The 18,119-nt window shown below is 41.2% G+C and overlaps 1 protein-coding gene across 1 annotated transcript in view; it reads right to left on the bottom strand.

Annotated features, from left to right (window-relative positions):
- Nucleotides 1–18,119, bottom strand: part of ptprdb (protein tyrosine phosphatase receptor type Db) — an 86,639-nt gene that overhangs the window by 24,563 nt on the left and 43,957 nt on the right. Inside the window, exons 6-22 of the mRNA XM_041035681.1 lie at nucleotides 16,972–16,980; nucleotides 12,607–12,717; nucleotides 11,488–11,499; nucleotides 10,675–10,944; nucleotides 9,666–9,775; nucleotides 8,886–9,083; nucleotides 8,382–8,507; nucleotides 8,079–8,226; nucleotides 7,705–7,850; nucleotides 7,328–7,472; nucleotides 6,099–6,401; nucleotides 4,694–4,887; nucleotides 3,660–3,686; nucleotides 3,098–3,215; nucleotides 2,207–2,794; nucleotides 1,700–1,794; nucleotides 979–1,235 (exon numbers count right to left, since the gene is read on the bottom strand). Coding sequence (XP_040891615.1) covers nucleotides 979–1,235; nucleotides 1,700–1,794; nucleotides 2,207–2,794; nucleotides 3,098–3,215; nucleotides 3,660–3,686; nucleotides 4,694–4,887; nucleotides 6,099–6,401; nucleotides 7,328–7,472; nucleotides 7,705–7,850; nucleotides 8,079–8,226; nucleotides 8,382–8,507; nucleotides 8,886–9,083; nucleotides 9,666–9,775; nucleotides 10,675–10,944; nucleotides 11,488–11,499; nucleotides 12,607–12,717; nucleotides 16,972–16,980 — 2,857 coding nt within the window. The remainder of the gene's footprint in view (nucleotides 1–978; nucleotides 1,236–1,699; nucleotides 1,795–2,206; nucleotides 2,795–3,097; nucleotides 3,216–3,659; nucleotides 3,687–4,693; nucleotides 4,888–6,098; nucleotides 6,402–7,327; nucleotides 7,473–7,704; nucleotides 7,851–8,078; nucleotides 8,227–8,381; nucleotides 8,508–8,885; nucleotides 9,084–9,665; nucleotides 9,776–10,674; nucleotides 10,945–11,487; nucleotides 11,500–12,606; nucleotides 12,718–16,971; nucleotides 16,981–18,119) is intronic.

Genomic DNA, 18,119 nt, shown 5'->3' with positions numbered 1-18,119 from the left:
GTGAGGTGACTTAGATGGCACACCCCTAGTCTAAAGGAAACAAAATCTGCTCTAATTAACCTGTTACATCTTTTTTGGTAAACTAGTTTCATTCAGTTATTTATTCACGAAGTTTAAGGGGTGCTGGAAGGCAGTTTTTGTTACCTTCAGGCAGAGCCAGGCTAGCTCTTTCAAGTGCTAAGATAAGTTAACTGGCTGCTGGTGACAGCAATAATAGACAATAATATCACTGGAGTAGGGAATTTTCAGTAGCAGTCAGGGCACAGATACCAAAATTATCCATGTGTCCTCAGCAGATGACTCACTCCAGTGCTCCATGTTGACACTTAAGCATTCACTGTGCTGACTGTGTGGTGTGGTGCAGTAGAAAGCAGTTTCCTTTAGAGTCAAATGTGAGAAAATGAAAACTCATTCAGCTCTAAAGCTGAAACAGGAAGCTAAATAAAATGATATGTGCTTGAATCTGGCAATTTTGCATTAAGAGAGGAGAGATACAGTTTGTGTAACTATCTTGGACCAAGTCACTTAAGATGTGAAAGACTGAGACTAAAAGAGCAAAATGCTACTTAGGACTGAAAAACACTCTAAAATACTACAGGAAAATAACTGTGAGAACACGTGAGTAGCATATGGAGTAATTCAGGCTGTGCTTTAAGGACATATAAAAAGGACTGCTTCCTCTTAGTGCCTGTATTTGATCTTGGTTACAAAAAGCAGATAAGATTATCAGCTTTGTGCTTTCATTTGGCCTGTTGTGGGAGTTCGCAGACTTGCTTTGCTGCCAACTCGGTGGATTCCCTTCTGATAGACCAATAAATGAAAGGCAGCATCGTTGGGAAATAGAGAAATTACCTCAAAGGGTCTACAGAACAATTCATTTGATGACAACCTAATTGGAGCAAATTCTTATCACAACATTCACACCTATTGATTAAACTAAACCAGCACTCTAACTCTGTTTTCCATCTCCATCTCTACCTGACTTTAGCTGTGGTCTGCACAGTTGGTAGCTGTACAGTCACCATGCCGTCTGCGTTGGTTTTTCCCACCACGGTAGGTTTGGTCTTCAGGATGTCTGGAGCCGTGGTGGCAGTGACGCGGTGTTGGAGGCCCCCAGCGCTGTTGGCCCGGTTGGTGAGCAGAAAGGAGTACTGAGTATCCGGTTCCAAGCCAGTGATCAGCTTCTGAGTCTGCTTGCCGTCCACTTCAACAGACTGGCCCTTTCCATAAAGAATCTGGAACAGAAGGTGGGTCACATCATTGAGTTATATTTAATATCATGTAGGATAAAACACACTACACAGCACATCCTGCTAACTCTAGTTTGTAACTGATAATAGTAATCAATACTTTTCTTTGCTTCAACACAGAGTCCAAGGCATTTATTTGAGCTATTATCAGACTGTCCTTTACTTTTCCCTGTTTTATATGTACATTTGATTATACTTTGGTACAAAGCCTCCTCACTTTGCTTTTGGTACTGTTTGGTGTTAATGCAAACTAAACACTTCCTCTATTTATTTTAGATGAAAAGCCTTCCGGCAGTTCGAAGAGCATTATCCATTCATGTCCCACGCAGGCTTTATCAGTTATCAGACAAGAAGAGCTGAATTTGATTAACAGCAGCTTAACATCAAGAAAACTGTTTGGAAACAATATTTAACTAAATGTAAACATGACAAAGTGCAAATCTGCTTACAGTGAAGGGTTGGGCGGGGTTCTTGTCTCGGATCTCCCAGGACAGCAGAACAGAGTTCTTCATGGCTGCTTTCACTCTGAAGTTGGTGGCAAAAACTAAGGTACAAAACAAGAAAAAAAGAAAGAAACAAAAAACATAAATATGTTTCTCAGTCTCATTTAATCTCTCTACTGAACCAAACATAATGACCTTACCTGTGTCTCATTCTCAAGTACCAGTCTCAAGCTAGCTATCTGCTCTGTTCAACACACAGTGAGTGTGACTGGACAGGGATACTCGCCCAAGACCCAAGACTCTTACCTTGATTTGGGAAAAGGACGTTGGGTCTAAGACTACAGTGACAAGACAACGAAAAAGGACACTTAGGATGTTGTTATCAGATGTTGTGCGTCTGAGCTTGTGTGTGTGTGCATGTCGGACAACATATGCACAGTTGTGCCGTTAGGAAGCGCGTCTTGCATCCTGAGCAATGAAGATGGGTTGTTAGAAATTGAGTGTGAGTCCTACCTTGGTCAAGCCGCTGCGTCCTAAACTGGACACCGGGGCTGTACGGCCCAGGGCCGACAGCTGTGAATGCGCACACCCTGACATCATACACAGTATCGGCACTCAGACCCTCCAACAACACACTTGACTCTGGAGCAGGCACCACAACTTCTGAGGCGTTCCCTCGACTGTTTATATCCTTGTACAGCACTGAGTATTTCACAATTTTCCCATTTTGCTCAATTAGAGGGACTGATTTCCATGCCAGCCGGAGGGAAGTGGCAGAAGCCTCCTCAGAGATAATATTTTCTGGGTATCCATTTGGGGCGTCTTCTGAAGTAGTCACCTCCTTTACCGCTTCCGCTCCATAGCCCATTTTGTTACGGGCAGAAAGTCTGAAAACATAGTTAGCTCCCTTGTGGATGTCCTGGGCAGTATAGCGGTTCTCCTTGCTGGGGAACTCCACGACCGTAAAGGGAAGGACGTCGATGCGGCCAAAGGTGAGGCGGTACCCGAGGAGCGGGGTGGGTGGGTTTGGCGGTGGATACCACTGAAGCTGAGCCGTACCTGAATCAGTGGCACTAACCACCAGTTTGGGCTTCTCAGGCACTAGTGAGGGAAACAAGGAGAGCAAGAGAGAGAGAATGGTAAGAGATAATTATAGGATAATTGCAAAGCACATTATTCATAGCCTCAAGCAAAACTGCAAAATATGGTTAATATGGCACCAAATGACTGGCTTCTTACTGGCACAGTAAGGTGTGATAGAGTGAGACATAAACCAATTCAATGATTTAAGGGCCTCTAATGATAATTAGTGATGCTATTGATTGTTACCAGTTATGTGCGTTTGTGTGTACTTTTGTCTCCCAGTATGTACGTCTCTCAGTATGTTTGTGTAGACACACTTACGTGGCAGGGCAGTGCAGACTGTAACAGGTTTGCTGCGAGCACCATCGCCCTTGGCGGTGTAAGCCCCCACCGATACAGAGTAGGAAGTGTCTGACTTCAGGTCTCCAAGAACGACCTCCTGCAGAACAACAAAAAGCAATGTCAGCTGTAAAAGGCAACTGCTTTTAATACTTAAAATACGGACCATTGTCTACACAAAATGTCATTTAACTATGCAGAAACTCATAACTAATTTAGATTTGTGTCCATCTAAACACAATATTTTTTGCATTTCTTGGCCTGTGTAAATCATAAATAATCCCAACATTTTGGCAATATCCAGGAATTACTCATATCATCAGTTATCTGTGTGTTTTTCCAGGGCTCTTTATTAAAAATCCTGGAGAACACAGAATGTAGAAATGGAAAAAAAGGGACCTCCTGCTGGCTTTTCTGGGTTTTAAGCCCTCGTTCTGGTCCTGGGAGCTTTTAAAGCTACAAATCTCACAAATATGACTCATCTATTCTCCATGTTTTGTTATTATTATTATTTAATAATAAACTTCAAGAAGGGTTTACTCACATATTCGGTTGAGTCATCATATTCCCACTGATGGCACAGCACAGAGAAAAGAGAAAAAAGGGGAGAAACACACAACTCTTAATATTTGGGGACAAGTCAGTCAAGTTTCTACACAAGTCACATGCACTGTCTTTAACCGCCATAGAACTATCAGTTTGAAATTATCAGCTGTGTCCGGCAGGTATAAATAGATATAGGTCCATTATCTATCCAGGGCAGAAATTAAATAATGCTCAAAATCTAAAAAAAAAAAAAAAAAAGAAAAGAAGCCTGTTTCACCTGAGCAGTTCAGCTACTATATAAAGGCCATAATCTTTTTATTTTAAAGTTTGACGAGTTAATTTGTTTGATACTTGTGAAGCTACAGCCAGCAGCAGGTAAGCTGGTTAGCATAAAGACTAGAAACAGTGTCCGTGACAAAAGTGAAGTGCAACAAGTATTTAAAACCTTTGGGCAGAGTCAGGCTAGCTGCTTCCTTTTATTTCCAGTCTTTATGCTAAGCTATGCTAACAGTCTGCTGGCTGTAGCAAACAGATATGAGAGTCACATTGATATTCTCACCTAACTCTCAGCAAATGTCAAAATGCTCCTTTAAACAATCTTAAGGGAGGTTTCTGCTCTATTCATGTATTTATTTTGTGATCATTCATCATTTATAATTATTTTTGGCACATTCATGCGTCATAGATGAAGTTGATATAGAAGCGGTGACAGATTGCTGCAACAGATTGCTGCAATGTGTGTTGTGAAGTTGTACAGACAAATAATAAGAAAAAAAAGTAGGAACCAGATGGCCACATGTTGGCTCTCTCATCTGAAAAATATATCCACGTAAGCCCATGTGTTGGGGCGAATTCATAATTTCTATAATTTCGTAGCTTTAGTGAAACTACAATTCACACTAAGCACTACTGTAAAATAAAAGAAATGCCGCTCAAAATATTGCTTAGGGTTTTATTAGGCATTCATAAAACTGAAAACCTTGACACAGCTAATTCTATTTTAAGGTGTTAGAGAATATATGTTAGTGTTACCTGTGAGTCATCTATGAGGATGTCCTTGATGAAGGGCTGACCCTGAGGCTCGCCGTAGTTCATCCTCACATAGTGGACCTGGTAGCCTCTGATCTGACCGTGCTGCCGTTCGGGCGCCGGTGCTCGCCATTTCACCCTAATGGCTGAGGCGTTCACAGTCTCTGCCTCGACCCCTCGCGGAGGACCACTTGGAACTAAAATGCATTTTGGGATAGAGGTCAAGGGTCACAGATGATGGGCACTCAAACCTCTCAAGTAAAGACCTTCACTTTAGTGAAGTTTTTTCTAATAAAAAATAGATCGGTTTTAGGGGCGATGAAAAAAAAAAATACTCAAAAGCTGAAAAAATTTAAAAATACAACCCTCCAAAAAGTCTAAAACTGCTCTGATGTCTTGGAAAAAAAGTAAAAATAGTAAAAAATGAGAGTGCTTGAGGAAAAACATGGAGGAAAAAAGCAGTGGAGGATAAGAAGCAAATGTAGAGAAAGATAAGAATGGCAGATAGAAAAGGATTTGTTGCCAGGGGCAGATTAACAGTGGCAGGCAGTCAAAGAGAAAATACTGTTATCAAGAAAAACCTCTCTCGTACTGCCAAGAACTACACTTCTCCCCAAAAGAAAAACATATTGAAAGGAAAAAAGTCTCCAGCCACCTCTTGCTATCTGACTGACCCACGCATAAGCACTCTAAAGAAAGCTGCAGTTAGAAAAAATTCTTAGTGGAAAGATTGGGAGAATGGGACATTAAGCATGAATATCAAAAAATATCACTGAAAATATTACAAATTGCTCTAGGTACAATAAAATGCATTGATTAAAAGTTAGCTAAAAAGGTATTCAAATAGTTGTCAAGGAACTGGAGTGGAGTTCGAGGGGCAGACGGGCAGCAAGAAAAGCCAAGGTGAGGGAAGGCCAAGGTACACCTGTAGCCAAAGGGTTTGTTGTGGTATTGTTAGTGGGGACACTAAGACAGAGAAATCCAAACCACCCTTTCCCCAAAAAGAGGGGATTTCAGAAGAAAGGGAAAAAGTATGGAAAAAAGAGGCTGGTAAAAAAAGAGGGTAAAAATGGCTGCTAGAGAAAAAAGGATTTCAAGGGTTGCAAGAGAAAACAGCGGTGAGGGAGTCGTAGGAGGAGACCTCTGTATGTTGGAGGTTTCTGCCGGTTATGAAGGAATAAATGAGAGGTTTTCCGAAATGGAGGGTCTGACAGTGGTTCTTAAATGCATCATCCATTTAGACTTCAGCTCAAGAATAGACAAAATGCCTTAACAGGCAAGTGGAAGAGGCTTGCTGTTAGTTTAAGTTGCTTTGAGCTCATTAGTGCTATGTTAGTGAGTTAGAGGTAACCATTGTTAGTGGGGCGGACCATCCTAAGACAGGCATGGGGTTTGTTTTGGAACATACCATCCTCCTCGGTGCGGATAAGCAGCTGTAAACTTTCAGGTCCGTCTCCAGCTTCCGTCTGCGCTCGTACCGTTATTCCATACTCAGTCCATTTCTCCAGGTTTTCCAGGAGATAAGGAGAACTTTCCGGACGAATTCCATCAATTCTTTTAGTCGTTTTGTTGCCTTCTGTAGTAGAGTATTGGATGGAGTATCCTGTTATGACGCCATTCTGAAACTCCAGAGGAGGTGGAGCCCAACTTACCAGGATGCTGGTAGAACTGGGACTGGTGCATGTGATGTCCTGGGGAGGTGCTGAAGGAACTTGATTGGCCAGTTTTGAGGAAGCACAGCAGGGGTTGTTTGGGTAAATGTTATTTGGTTGTGTGTGCAAGTTGTTATTGGTGGGTGGAGAGGTGAGGGAGTGAGGTTTGCCGTGGAGGAATGGGGATGAAATTGAGCAGACGAGAGACAGAGAACAAAAGACAAAGAAACAAAAAATGAAAACAAAACACTGGAGAACTGAAACTCGTACGAAAAATGACCCTGTGACTAGAAAGCAAGATGGCTGAACAAAGATACTGAATGATGGGTGTCAACTTCTGTTTTGGTAGAAATGCTTGATTAATGAAAACGAGTGAATGGCTTAAAAGAGATGCAACACAAAAACACTGACTAGACCTCTAGCACACAAACATACCTTCCCATAACTTGCTTGTCCTTACAGCCTACCCAAGCCTCTGTGCTTGATCCATGATGGAGTTCTCATCATCTATCTACAAACTTCTGGCTTCTTACCTTGTTTTTATTGAATCTCCTACAGACCTCAGGTTGATAGCCAACAAATGAAGTATTGCTATCAGTCACAACTAGTTGCTCGGTAATGTATTTGCTGAAATAACTTTTCTGAGGTTAAGTTCTGGCAATCTTAAGGCAGTTATCTGATGCTATATTTGTTGGAATATCAAATCTGAGGTCAGTTGAGGTCTGGATTCATGGCGGCCCCTTTTGTGACAATGCAAAAAAAAGCAATGATGTTTTTACCAAATATTGTTTGTAACATAGAAATTTATGATGGTCAGATATTGAATTACATATATACAAACAGTTACAAGCCAGATTCCATTTTTGTGTCAACTGTCATTTTTGCATTGTCAAAACTGAAACCTTTCTCTCTCTCGCTCTCCAACATACAAACTCACACATGCCCATACACCCTCACACACAGCAGTGTGTGTGGTTAGACCTACGCGTCTGTGGTGTGTCGATGGACACTTCGTTGGTGTACGCCCCAATTCCGTGCTTGCTCCTGGCAGCCAGTTGGAAGGTGTAAGTGGAAAAAGGCTTCAGGTTCTTCAACAGGTAGGAAGTGGTGGGCTCGAAGCTTATCTTTTTCTGAAGGGACGTGAAGACAACAGGACAGTGGAAGACATCAGGTTGTGAGAAAAACAAAAGTAAAAGGTTTAATTACCTATTAAACACAGGGTGTTTACAAAAACAGCATGAGAATTTCAGTTTAATATTGACATCAATTCATCTTTTGTCTGCCCAAACATCCATCCAGCCACATATCTGTCCTTTAACCTGCAAAAAAGGTCCTGTAGAAGTTTGCTCCCTTCATTCTCACCTCCTCTGTGTCGTCAGCTCGTCGGTAGACCAGTTCATATCCTGTGATCTGGTTGTCAGGGCCACCCTGGGGTGGGGCCACCCAGGACAACAGGATGCTGGTCTCAGACTTGGCCTCCCCCTTGAATTCTGAAGGTTGAGACGGAACTACAGAATTGCGAAAAACCAGGATTAGCAAAAAGAGGAGTAAGAACAGATTTGTGTTTTTTTTTTTTTTTTTTAACTCTTGCAGATGCCATTTGGTTGATGCTTGTAATTTTCTTACAGCATGATCAGTGCACAAATTTTCGGTGTGGCATGTTATATTTGTCTAATATGTGTACACACACATAAAACCTGACGTTTGTCTCTTGTCTCTTGCTTCCTGTCTCTTACCTCCAGTTTTCGCTATAATCTGCAGGTCCTGGGACAGGGGTCCGTCTCCTACGGAGGTGAAGGCCAGCACTCTGATGTAATAAGTCTTGTTAGGAGTCAAACCCTGGATGGTGATGAAGTTGGCGCTGCGCACCATCTGCTTCTCCCACTGCACAACACAAAGTACAATGCATGAATGCAAGTTGACACACAGATGCACTCTCATGTATTAGGTACACACAGACAACACAAGTTATCGGTCAACTGTGATTAATAAAAAGTAACAACAATTTAGACGAAAACCATGCACACACAGTTACAAACCTGGTTGACAGGCAGTGTGTTGTCAGAGGTGTAGTACACTCTATAACCAACCACTTGTCCGTTAGGTTCCTCTGGTTCATCCCAGTGGATGATTGCTGTTGTCGTGCTCAGCATTCGACCTCTGACCTGCAGAGCAAACAGGAAGAACTTCAGCAACACTGTGCTGAGATGAAATGTACAGTATTTTTATTGGAGAGCGATTTGCTGAAAGAAGTTGGATACATTTTTTAAAAACCAAAAGCAACTTCAGGCTATACTTCTAGAAAATTAAAATTGTTGAGTTGTATAACATACAGCATTGTCTCTAAAAGACAGCTAATTATATTGTATTACAGTCAAGCTAGAGGTGAAGTTCTTCAAACAACTACAACAGATTGGAATAAGCTCTGAACAACGAAGGCAACTTGTTTTCCAAACAGAGTCAAAACTGCGTCTTTGAGCACCACCTTTTTATTGCTATACTGTGAAAACTTTAGATTTATCAAATCAAGGCATCATCCAAACCTGTCGAGGAGGTGAGGAGGGGGCCTGCTCGGCCGTGCGAGCCTCCACCACCTCGCTGGAGGGGCCCTGGCCAATGGTGTTAACGGCTGCCACCCGAAAGTCGTAGTGGGAGTAAGGGCTGAGGCCGCCCACGCTGTAGCGTGTCGTGGCGATGCCATTAATCTCTTTATAGGGGTCCTCAGAGCCTTTGGCACGGTGCTGGAGAGGAAGAGGGAAGAGAGAGGGGGGAAATACATGGATTTAAAGTTGCATTAGCCATCTTTGTGCAGAAGAAGCTCTACATGTGGCTCTTGCTATATACATTACAAAAATACACAGAAAGCTACACCAATAAACTCCAAACAACATGTTCTTGTTTACAAACCAAGATTTATGCAGAAATATGCACAAACTAAGAGACACCACATATCTAATGCAGGTGTCCTGGTTTTTGTGAATTAAGAATTCAGGCACTGCTGTTTAAGCAATCTGTGTTTCATACTTACATTTAATTTCATTACTCCTTGTGGGCAAAGAGTACTCACAAGATGCCAGAATTTCATTTGAGCAATCTGGACAATTTATTACTTTCAGTGGAGACAAGAGGCTCTTTTCTTTTGCAGCCTTACTTAGTGATTTAGGCTGTTAATAACAGTTTATGCTCATATAAAAATTTAGTGCCGCTTTAGCCCCTTTAAGTTTAGTGTCTGAGAAACGTGTGCCCACATGCAGCAATGCTGTGCGGTGGGTATTGCATGGGAAAGAGCAAAATGTATATGTGCTTGTGTGTCTGTCACACACCTGTATGATATAGTATGAAACAGGTTCAGGGTTTCCAGAATCCCAGGTGAGTGTGATGCTTGTTGCAGTTCTCTCTGTCACCACAGGGGTGCCAGGAGCCTTCGGTAGAGCTGAGAAGGAGACAGAAAGGGAAATCTGATGCATTGTTCCTTTATTATTAAAAAAAAAATGGAGTCCAATTTTAGGACTTTTAGCTTGTACTGATTGAAAAAGCTGGAAACAATTTAATGATGACACCAACTCAGAATCAGAATGATGCCATGACCATAATCTCTACACGACAATTAGAAGTCCGAAAAAACAATTATGAACTAAATTAGTTCGACCACTGGACAAAACAAATCCTGTCAGTTCTAAAACTTATCTATCACTTCAAGGAAAGTTTTAACTGGCCACATATTTAATCCAAATTAAAAACTGTGTATACTGACAAACTAAATATAGAAGTGGCGATAACATCTAAATGGATCGCCATGGAAAACAGCAGACAGAGAAAAATTATTCTTTGGCCAGTGGGAAACATAAGAAGTGGAGACAGAAGAGTATTTTCTTATAGACTTCCTAAAATATTAATTATTAAAATTTCCCAAAGTAGATAACAACAAAACGGCAAAGATCTTCCCTTCCATTCCAAGAAAAGTCTTTCTTCTTAATATTAATATGTTGTAACAAACAGAATTTTCCTTATTTCTCACATTATTCACTCTGTTTATTCATATATTCAGCACATATATGTATAATTAAAGAACTAATAAAAGAGAATTACTTTACTTGTCTTACTTTTTATTCCTTTTGAGATGGAAATTTTCTTTTAATTGTACAACACATCAAGTGACCATTCACAGAGTGCATTGTGGTATTTTCTCCTTAAAACTACTTTGCTCTTTTGAACAAAGTCATAACCAACGTCTCACCTGAGACAAGGTCAAATTTCCTTTCTTACACTCTTAGACACACGCTCCCCTCTGCTCACCCATAAGCCTCCTCACATTCCTGCTGATGAACCCACCTTTCACAATAATCTGTGCCACCGCCTCAATCACGCCAAGCGTCGACATAGCGACACACGTGTAATTGTTGGACTGGCGCACGTCCGTAAGCTCCAGGACGTTGCGGCCGATGGGCATGTCATCCTCAGGGGTCAGGTCTTCTGCTCCCAGCATCCACTTCACGTAGGGCATGGGTGAACCCACTGCCACGCAGGTGATGTTGACGTTCCCCCCTGGCATGATCTCGCTGTCCGCTGGGGGGATGGAGAAGCGAGGGGGGACACGACGCACTGTACCAGATAGCAATGAAAACGGAGAAGGCAGAGGAAGATTAGAAATTCATGACAGTGGTGTTCAGTAAAGTGCAATACAGTGGATAACAATCGGGGTCTATACACTGTAGGATGATTATTTTTTTTGTTGTCCATTGTGCATTGAGATGACGTTTTATGGCATTCAAAGAGGACTGCAAGCAATCGGATAGTCTGATACATCACCACCAAGGCGTGTGTGATATCAGAATGTTTTATTCATGGTGTTTTTAGGTGTGTTCCATTAAATATTTTATGAACTGAAACAAAAAAGATGCTCACGAAAAAAAAAACTCACAGCAAACACACATGCACTCACGGGGAAAAAAGAAAAAAGAAGAACGCAGGGTACAGTATATCTCAAAGGAGTGAACTGTAGAGGCAGGTTTAAACCTTCAGTACTGCACATAAAACAGCAGAGACACACAAACAAAAATGGCAGTTTAATGGAATGAATGAAAATATGGAATGAAAATACTCGGGAGAGATTCAAAAGAGCCACACAGTCGTTGTAGTACCAACCTTCTCGCAGTTCTGCAGAGGGAGGTAGGACAGAGCACGGCGGGAGGATGAGGAGGAGGGGAAAAAAGGGAAAATATCAGAGAAGAGACAGGAGACAGGCAGAGAAGACAAGTTAGACAAAGGAGCATAGCAAGGTGGCAAAAGACAGAGGGAAAGACAAAGAGAAAAGGGAAGAAAGAGAAAGAATGAAATGAGGAGAAGAAAGAGAAAAAAAACAGTGGCCATAAATGGCCAGTGTGTCGGTGAAAGCCTTCCACTGCCGGCTGTCTCCATAGACCGCCTGTCAAACACTCACTGAGCAGCACTGCAAGATTTTACTGGCCCTGCAAGCACTGTTAGACGCACATCACTGACTCTGTGCTGTTTGTGTGTGTCTATGTGTGAGAGTGCATGTACACTTATATATAAATATATATATTTAGTGTAGGACATAGATGTGTGTGTTTTTGTGTGTGCATACAGTCGTGTGTGTGTGTTTTTTTTGTATCCCCAGGAAGTGATGTCGGAGTCAGAAAAGCATGTTACACTGTTTAAAGCTTTTTTCTATTTATTCATTTTTTTTTCTGAGGATGGAGGGAGGGAGGGGGGGAGGCAGACAACAGAGCAAAAGGCCCGGGGAATGAAAATGTCTCTAAGATTCAAACATTTGGTGTGTGTGTGTGTGTGTATATCTGTGTGTTGAAGGAAATGGTGCCTGAGGAAGTGATATGCCTGTCAGATTGGGGGAGAAACACAAGTCTTAACCAGACAATGATTTGGTTTTCCTCTAAGGTCTAAAGGCTAAGAAGGGAGGGCAGAGAGATTAATAGCTTGAATGAAACATTCAGCCCGGCCTTAACTTGATGTAAAGGAGCTCTCATTTAAAAACCATTCCGCTTTATGACTCTACAGCTAAAGTATTATAAAACACAGAAAGTTTAATAGCATCATATCACATTAATATGATAAATGCACATTCCTAACAGAAGATGTCTATGCAAAAAAAAAAGAAGAAGAAAAAAAACTATGAATATCTTCTATGAAACGATGTCCCAGACTGCACATTCATTAACAGAGCCATGCTTAAATCTAAGTGCTCTAATTGGACTGGCTCTTGGCTGGGTTTTATCCCTCTCTTACCTCTGACATAGAGGTTTGCTGGGGTGGAGTAGCGTGTCCCATCGCTGTTGGTGGCAACACACTCATACTTCCCCTGGTCTGACTCCTCACTCATCTCTATCTGGAGGGCACCTGGATAAATGGAGGGATGGGAAGCAGAAGAAGAAGATAGAGAAGGGAGAGAGAGAGAGAGAGAGAGAGAGAGAGAGAGAGAGAGAGAGAGAGAGAGAGAGAGAGTCACACAGAAAGATAGAGAGGAAGAAAGAACAATCACACAAAACTGGACGACATCTGATAACTGGGTATAATCCATATACACATCAACATATAAATGGCAAAAACTGCAGAGAGGGTAAATGAATCTGAGTTTTCAGCAAAAACAAGCTGAACTCTGTTTGAAAAACAAGGGGCTAAAAAAGGAGCCAAGTCCATAGGGAGACATTTGCAAGTTTCTACCACTGTCAGCAAGACTCTGCCTAAAACAGGGGTCAGCTTCCTGATTTAGAAATGGGAAGACAACAAAAACAAAGAAGAAAAAAAAAAGCACTCATACAAAGCCTACAAAAACGGAGAATGTAGTCTTCATGCAAGGCAGAAACAAATAAACCAAGCAACCAAAATGTGGAGAAATCCGGTCACAGATACAGTGTTTAGAAAATTCTTTGCTGAAAATTGAGATGAAGTTATATTAGGGAGCAAATCATGTTTCAGTTTTCAGTGATAAAATTTGACAAAGATATATTGCCACGGCAATGAGACATCCCCAACCCTTTCGGATCCACCAATGGGATCAGGAGTGTGATGCCATTTTTTTAAAACAAACCCAAGAAGGAGGTAAAGACATCAACAGACCTCCATCAAGGCCAACAGATTAAAAAAAGGAACGACATACGCAAAGCCTTGGGAAGGGACCGATGCTTTCTGGCTCCCTGAAAATAGAAAAACTGTCAAAAAAGTCAACCAGAGGTTCTTTAAAGATGGTGTGGTAAGGCAAAAAAGCGCCCATAAAAACTTTATCAAAAAGTGGTTGTTTGGGGCTTTTTATCGGTAATGAGAGAGAAAAGAGAACGTAATGGTAAAAAACCATGAAGAAATGTGCGTGTGTGTGCAGGCTTGTGTATTTATGTGTGCGCGTGTGTGTGTGTGGGTGAGCACACTAATGTCTGCAAGTGTGTCTGCGTCTTCACCATCTGGACTTTTCAGGCTGAGCGAATAACAGCTGGGAGGGAAAACAAAACTGGGACGTTTGATTGGGCAAATATAGACAAGGTAGAAGGAGAGACTGGGCCAAGCTTAGGTAGAGGCCCAAAAAAAAAAAAAAAAAAAAAAACTGAAAAAAAAAAGAAAATCAGGTCATCCAAAAAAATAAAAAAGCAAACAAAAAGAGGGAAAAGTGATAGTATGCTTTGTTACCTCAAACTAAGCAACAAAAATCAAAATCAAGTTGTAAACACACCATGCTTTAGATTGGAAACAAGGAATATGTAAAAAGCTAAATGATGTTAAACTGATGAACACAAAAGAGAAATCACAATATGGCGAGGAGGGAAGCAATGGATTTCTGTGTTATAGGGTGGACGTAGAGGCTGAGATGGAAAAATGAAAGGATGCGGAGAGGATGACAGACGAGAAGAGGGGAGGTGATTAAAAGTCAAAGTATCATGAATTGCTTGCTCAATTCCAATTCCCCCTCTTGTGCCTACTGCAGATCTGAAGCAGCTGGATGGGTATGACCAATATGGAAGAGCCTTGATTCTTTCAGACTGAAAACCATGTTGATTAACCCACCCAGAGCTGCTTTTTAAGATCTGTGAGACAAGCAGGAAACAGGGGTGGAAAAGGAATCGGGCCACTGTGTCATGTTGGTCCTCCCAGCAGTCTTACCTCGTATGGGCGTGCCACCTGAGTGGGCAATGAATGCACGAGATTAGAGAAGGAGAAGAAGAAGAAAATGTTAGTACCACAGAAGGAGAAGGGGATACGGGAGGGAGGGAGTTGGGGTAGGGGTCGGGGGTGTGTGGAGGTTGTAGGGGAGGGGGTAACTTGGAAAGAATCAACTTAGAGAGAGAGACTCAAAATATAGATCCTGAGAGAGTGAGAGGTAGAAGAGGCACAAAAGAAAAAGACAGAATAAACAAAGACAGAATAAGCCTGAGAAGAGAAAGACAGATACTAGAGAGACAGAGTGACAGACAGTGGCAGAGCTATAAGGAGATGGGTTATTGATTTGACTTCATTGACTTGCAGCATGGGCAGATGTGGCTGTGGGAGTAAGGGTAGTGTCTGCACTGCTCTCAGCTGGGTCTGTAAGAGGTGGACTGGGACTCTAAGTAGACTTAGCTGCCCTGAGTCTTAACCTGCTCTTGTCCTCTATGTAGATCAAAACAAGGTGTAATCCGACTAGTACAATGATGTATCGATCAAAGTACTTAAACACATACCACTGTAGGCTGTGTAAATGTTCCTAAAGTTAAAATCCACCCTCCAACACTTTAACACTTTTTAAAACATTGTCCCTAAACTGCATTTATATTGATTTTTTTTTGGTTTGCTTTTTGGTGTTGTATTTTTTTTTCTTCTCTAAATCTCACAGATAACTGGCAAAAGGTCGACAATGTGACATCAAGTCAAAATCCTTCCATCGCGGCCACAACCGCCAACTGAGTCTGACAGCAGAGAAACTGTCAACAACCTAAAACATCAGCAGTAAATGTCAAGCTGCCGTCTCAGCCGCTCAGAATCAAAGAGCAAGGGTGTGTTTGTGGACTCAATAGCTTAAAACGACCATCAGCAGTCAAACTTGCGGGAGGTCCATTGTAGGAGAGGACAGAGACGCTAAACTCTTTCTCAACGTGGCCCTCGGGCATACAGAAAGCTGTGCAGCTGCAAGAAATGCTGTGTTTGGCTGCAAAACAAATCTACACTTTTCACAATTAACACTAGGAACGATGAAGGCACTTGCAAATGACAAAGTAATAGAAGTAAACCATACTTTGGTGTCTCAATTTTACCTGCCATTTATTTTCATTATTGTTTGATCTGCCTGCTGTTTTCTCGGTAAATTATTTGGTCAATAGTATGCCTGAGAGTAGTTAAAATTGATCACAATTTCCCAGAGCTCAATGTGATGTCTTCAAATTGCAAACAAAATTGATTGTTTTGTCCAACAAACAGTCCAAAACAAAACTCAAAGCTCAAAACAACAAAACAAAGCAAAACAAAAAAAAAAAAAAACATAGTTTGCAAAGGTATCAAACAGAGATAAGCTGCAACTCCTCACATTGTAGAAGCTGGAACCTGAGACTGTTTGGTATTAAGTGACTACTAAAATTGTATCAAACTAATTTTCTGTCATTGACTAGCCAATTAATCAACTAATCACTTCAGCTCTAAAGAGGTGTGAGTCTTACTTTGTCTCATGGTAAAGCATATCTGAATATACTCAAAGAAATGGAAATTACAGCACTTTATGGCAAAATGACCAAATATCACAAAATCACTTTACAGAACAGTGTAAGAGAATTGAAGAGTGGATTCTCTGAAGTACCAAACCTGGTCTAGCTCTATTACACTCATGTAAAAAAGAAACTTCACACGTCCCACAACCAGACCTCTATTCCTACACTACAGTAACCAAGTTTACTATATAGACACTACACTATATGGTCACCGTCTACAAGTCTGAAACCTTAGCTATTGATTTCTTTATAGTGGCTCCACCAGAGGCCTACCTAGCAGCCATCTACAGTTGATGGCTTATTGACTGGTAACTCTATACAGCAGAGCGGACAGAGTAAGTGGGTGAGTGAATGACTGAGTGAGTGAGTGAGTGAGGGACAGAATAATTGAATAAGTGAAGGAGTGGAAAAGTAAATAGGTGAGTGTGAGGAGAACGTTATTGCAGTTTTTTGGGTGTGGAAAGGCTGCAGGTGCACAGGTGAGGGTGAGGCCAAGAACCTCAAGGGTGACAGAGATGTGTGTGAGTATTGGTGAATGTGTGTATTGCATGTCCATGTGTGTGTGTGTGTGTGTGTGTGTGTATATATATATATATATATATATATATATATATATATATATATATATATATATATATATATATATATATACAGTTTGTATGATCTGTAGTATGTTTCTTTAAATAAAACAATTGAAATGGTGCCTGCAGAGTTGAGTGTGTATTTCTGTGTGTGTGTGTGTGTGTATGTGTGTGTATCTGTGCTTCATATTATCTTTGTGTGTGACTGTTAGTAAAATGCATGCCATGCATTTTAATAACACCTCAACATTTGTAAAGGTGAGCAGCAGCAGCAACATAGCAACATTAGTGAGCAGTATATAGAAAGTGGACAGTGAGGGTGTGGGCCTTGGAACAGAAGCACTTACCAAAGGACTCTGTGGTTAAAAAGATACAGAGAGAAAAGAAACAGCATAGACATTGCATTACAATCGGACCATTGGTTACACAGAGGAGTTGACTTAGTAGAAACACCTTGAAAAAGCACTGGAACTCCAAAAAACAAAAAAAGGTCTATTATTGTGTATTTACACAGAACTTTGTGCTTAAAAGAACTGTAAAAGTCAGCTATTTTGTAATCATCACATAGAAGAAGCAAGGCTAAAATATATGGCATTTTAAGTTGTGACAATGTTTGAAATGCTTACAATTTTTTATTATTTTTTTGTGAAATTTTTGTAAAACAAATGTCAAAAAAGGAGTCTCAGCAGGGCGTTGAGGATCAAGCCAGAGAATTAACAAAAAAACAGGGACAGAAGCAAAAAGGAAGTTTTCCATAAAGAAGCCAGAGAGTTGGGTGTCTAATAGCAAGAAAGGGGGATTTGGGTCCACAGTTGGTCCCTGGAAGCAGAAGGGGGACTGAGGGAGGAGGGGACTCTGCTACAACAAGTTGGGATTTTACACACTACTGTGGCTTTAGAAGAACTGATTGAAACGGACTGAGTTGCTTGACATGAACAGAATTTATTCCGTGTCTGTTTTTCCAAAAAATCTGTCTTTCAATTTAACAACTTCTGTCAATGTATTTCCTCAAAAAAACGTGGATACAATGTCTGTGAGTTTATTTCACACCCACACAAGACACGCTTTCCAGGAAATAAGGAAAAACAAAAGGTTATTTGATTTGTTTAGTCACAGCAGTGAGCTATCTTAGGGAGGCCAATCCCTCAGTACATGCCACCATCACCTGGGTTTGCCCTGCAAATTCAGTCAGTAGAGAAATTTGCTGAGATATGATTAGAGACGTGGAGCGCACTGATGCATGCTGTCACGAATATTTTATAATGTTTTTAGTAAGTGAAAAATTAAACCATCCGTGATGGTGATTTGCACAGGAAGACCTCAGAGAGTTTGGAGAAAAGCGGAGAGAAGATGGGAGTTCACTTTTAGAGGCCTTGAAGAGTTTAGAAGGGTTGGCAACCATTCACAGTTAAATCAAACCACAGGAGCAGCAGAGAGGGGCAGCTGAGAAACACAGCCAGTAACCACAGCAGAAGGAGTGTGGAACGGCAATAAT

The sequence above is a fragment of the Toxotes jaculatrix genome, chromosome 4 (genome assembly GCF_017976425.1).
Source record: "Toxotes jaculatrix isolate fToxJac2 chromosome 4, fToxJac2.pri, whole genome shotgun sequence".
In the NCBI taxonomy this organism is placed as follows: Eukaryota; Metazoa; Chordata; class Actinopteri; family Toxotidae; genus Toxotes; species Toxotes jaculatrix.
This window is presented reverse-complemented; position numbering and strand designations above follow the sequence as displayed.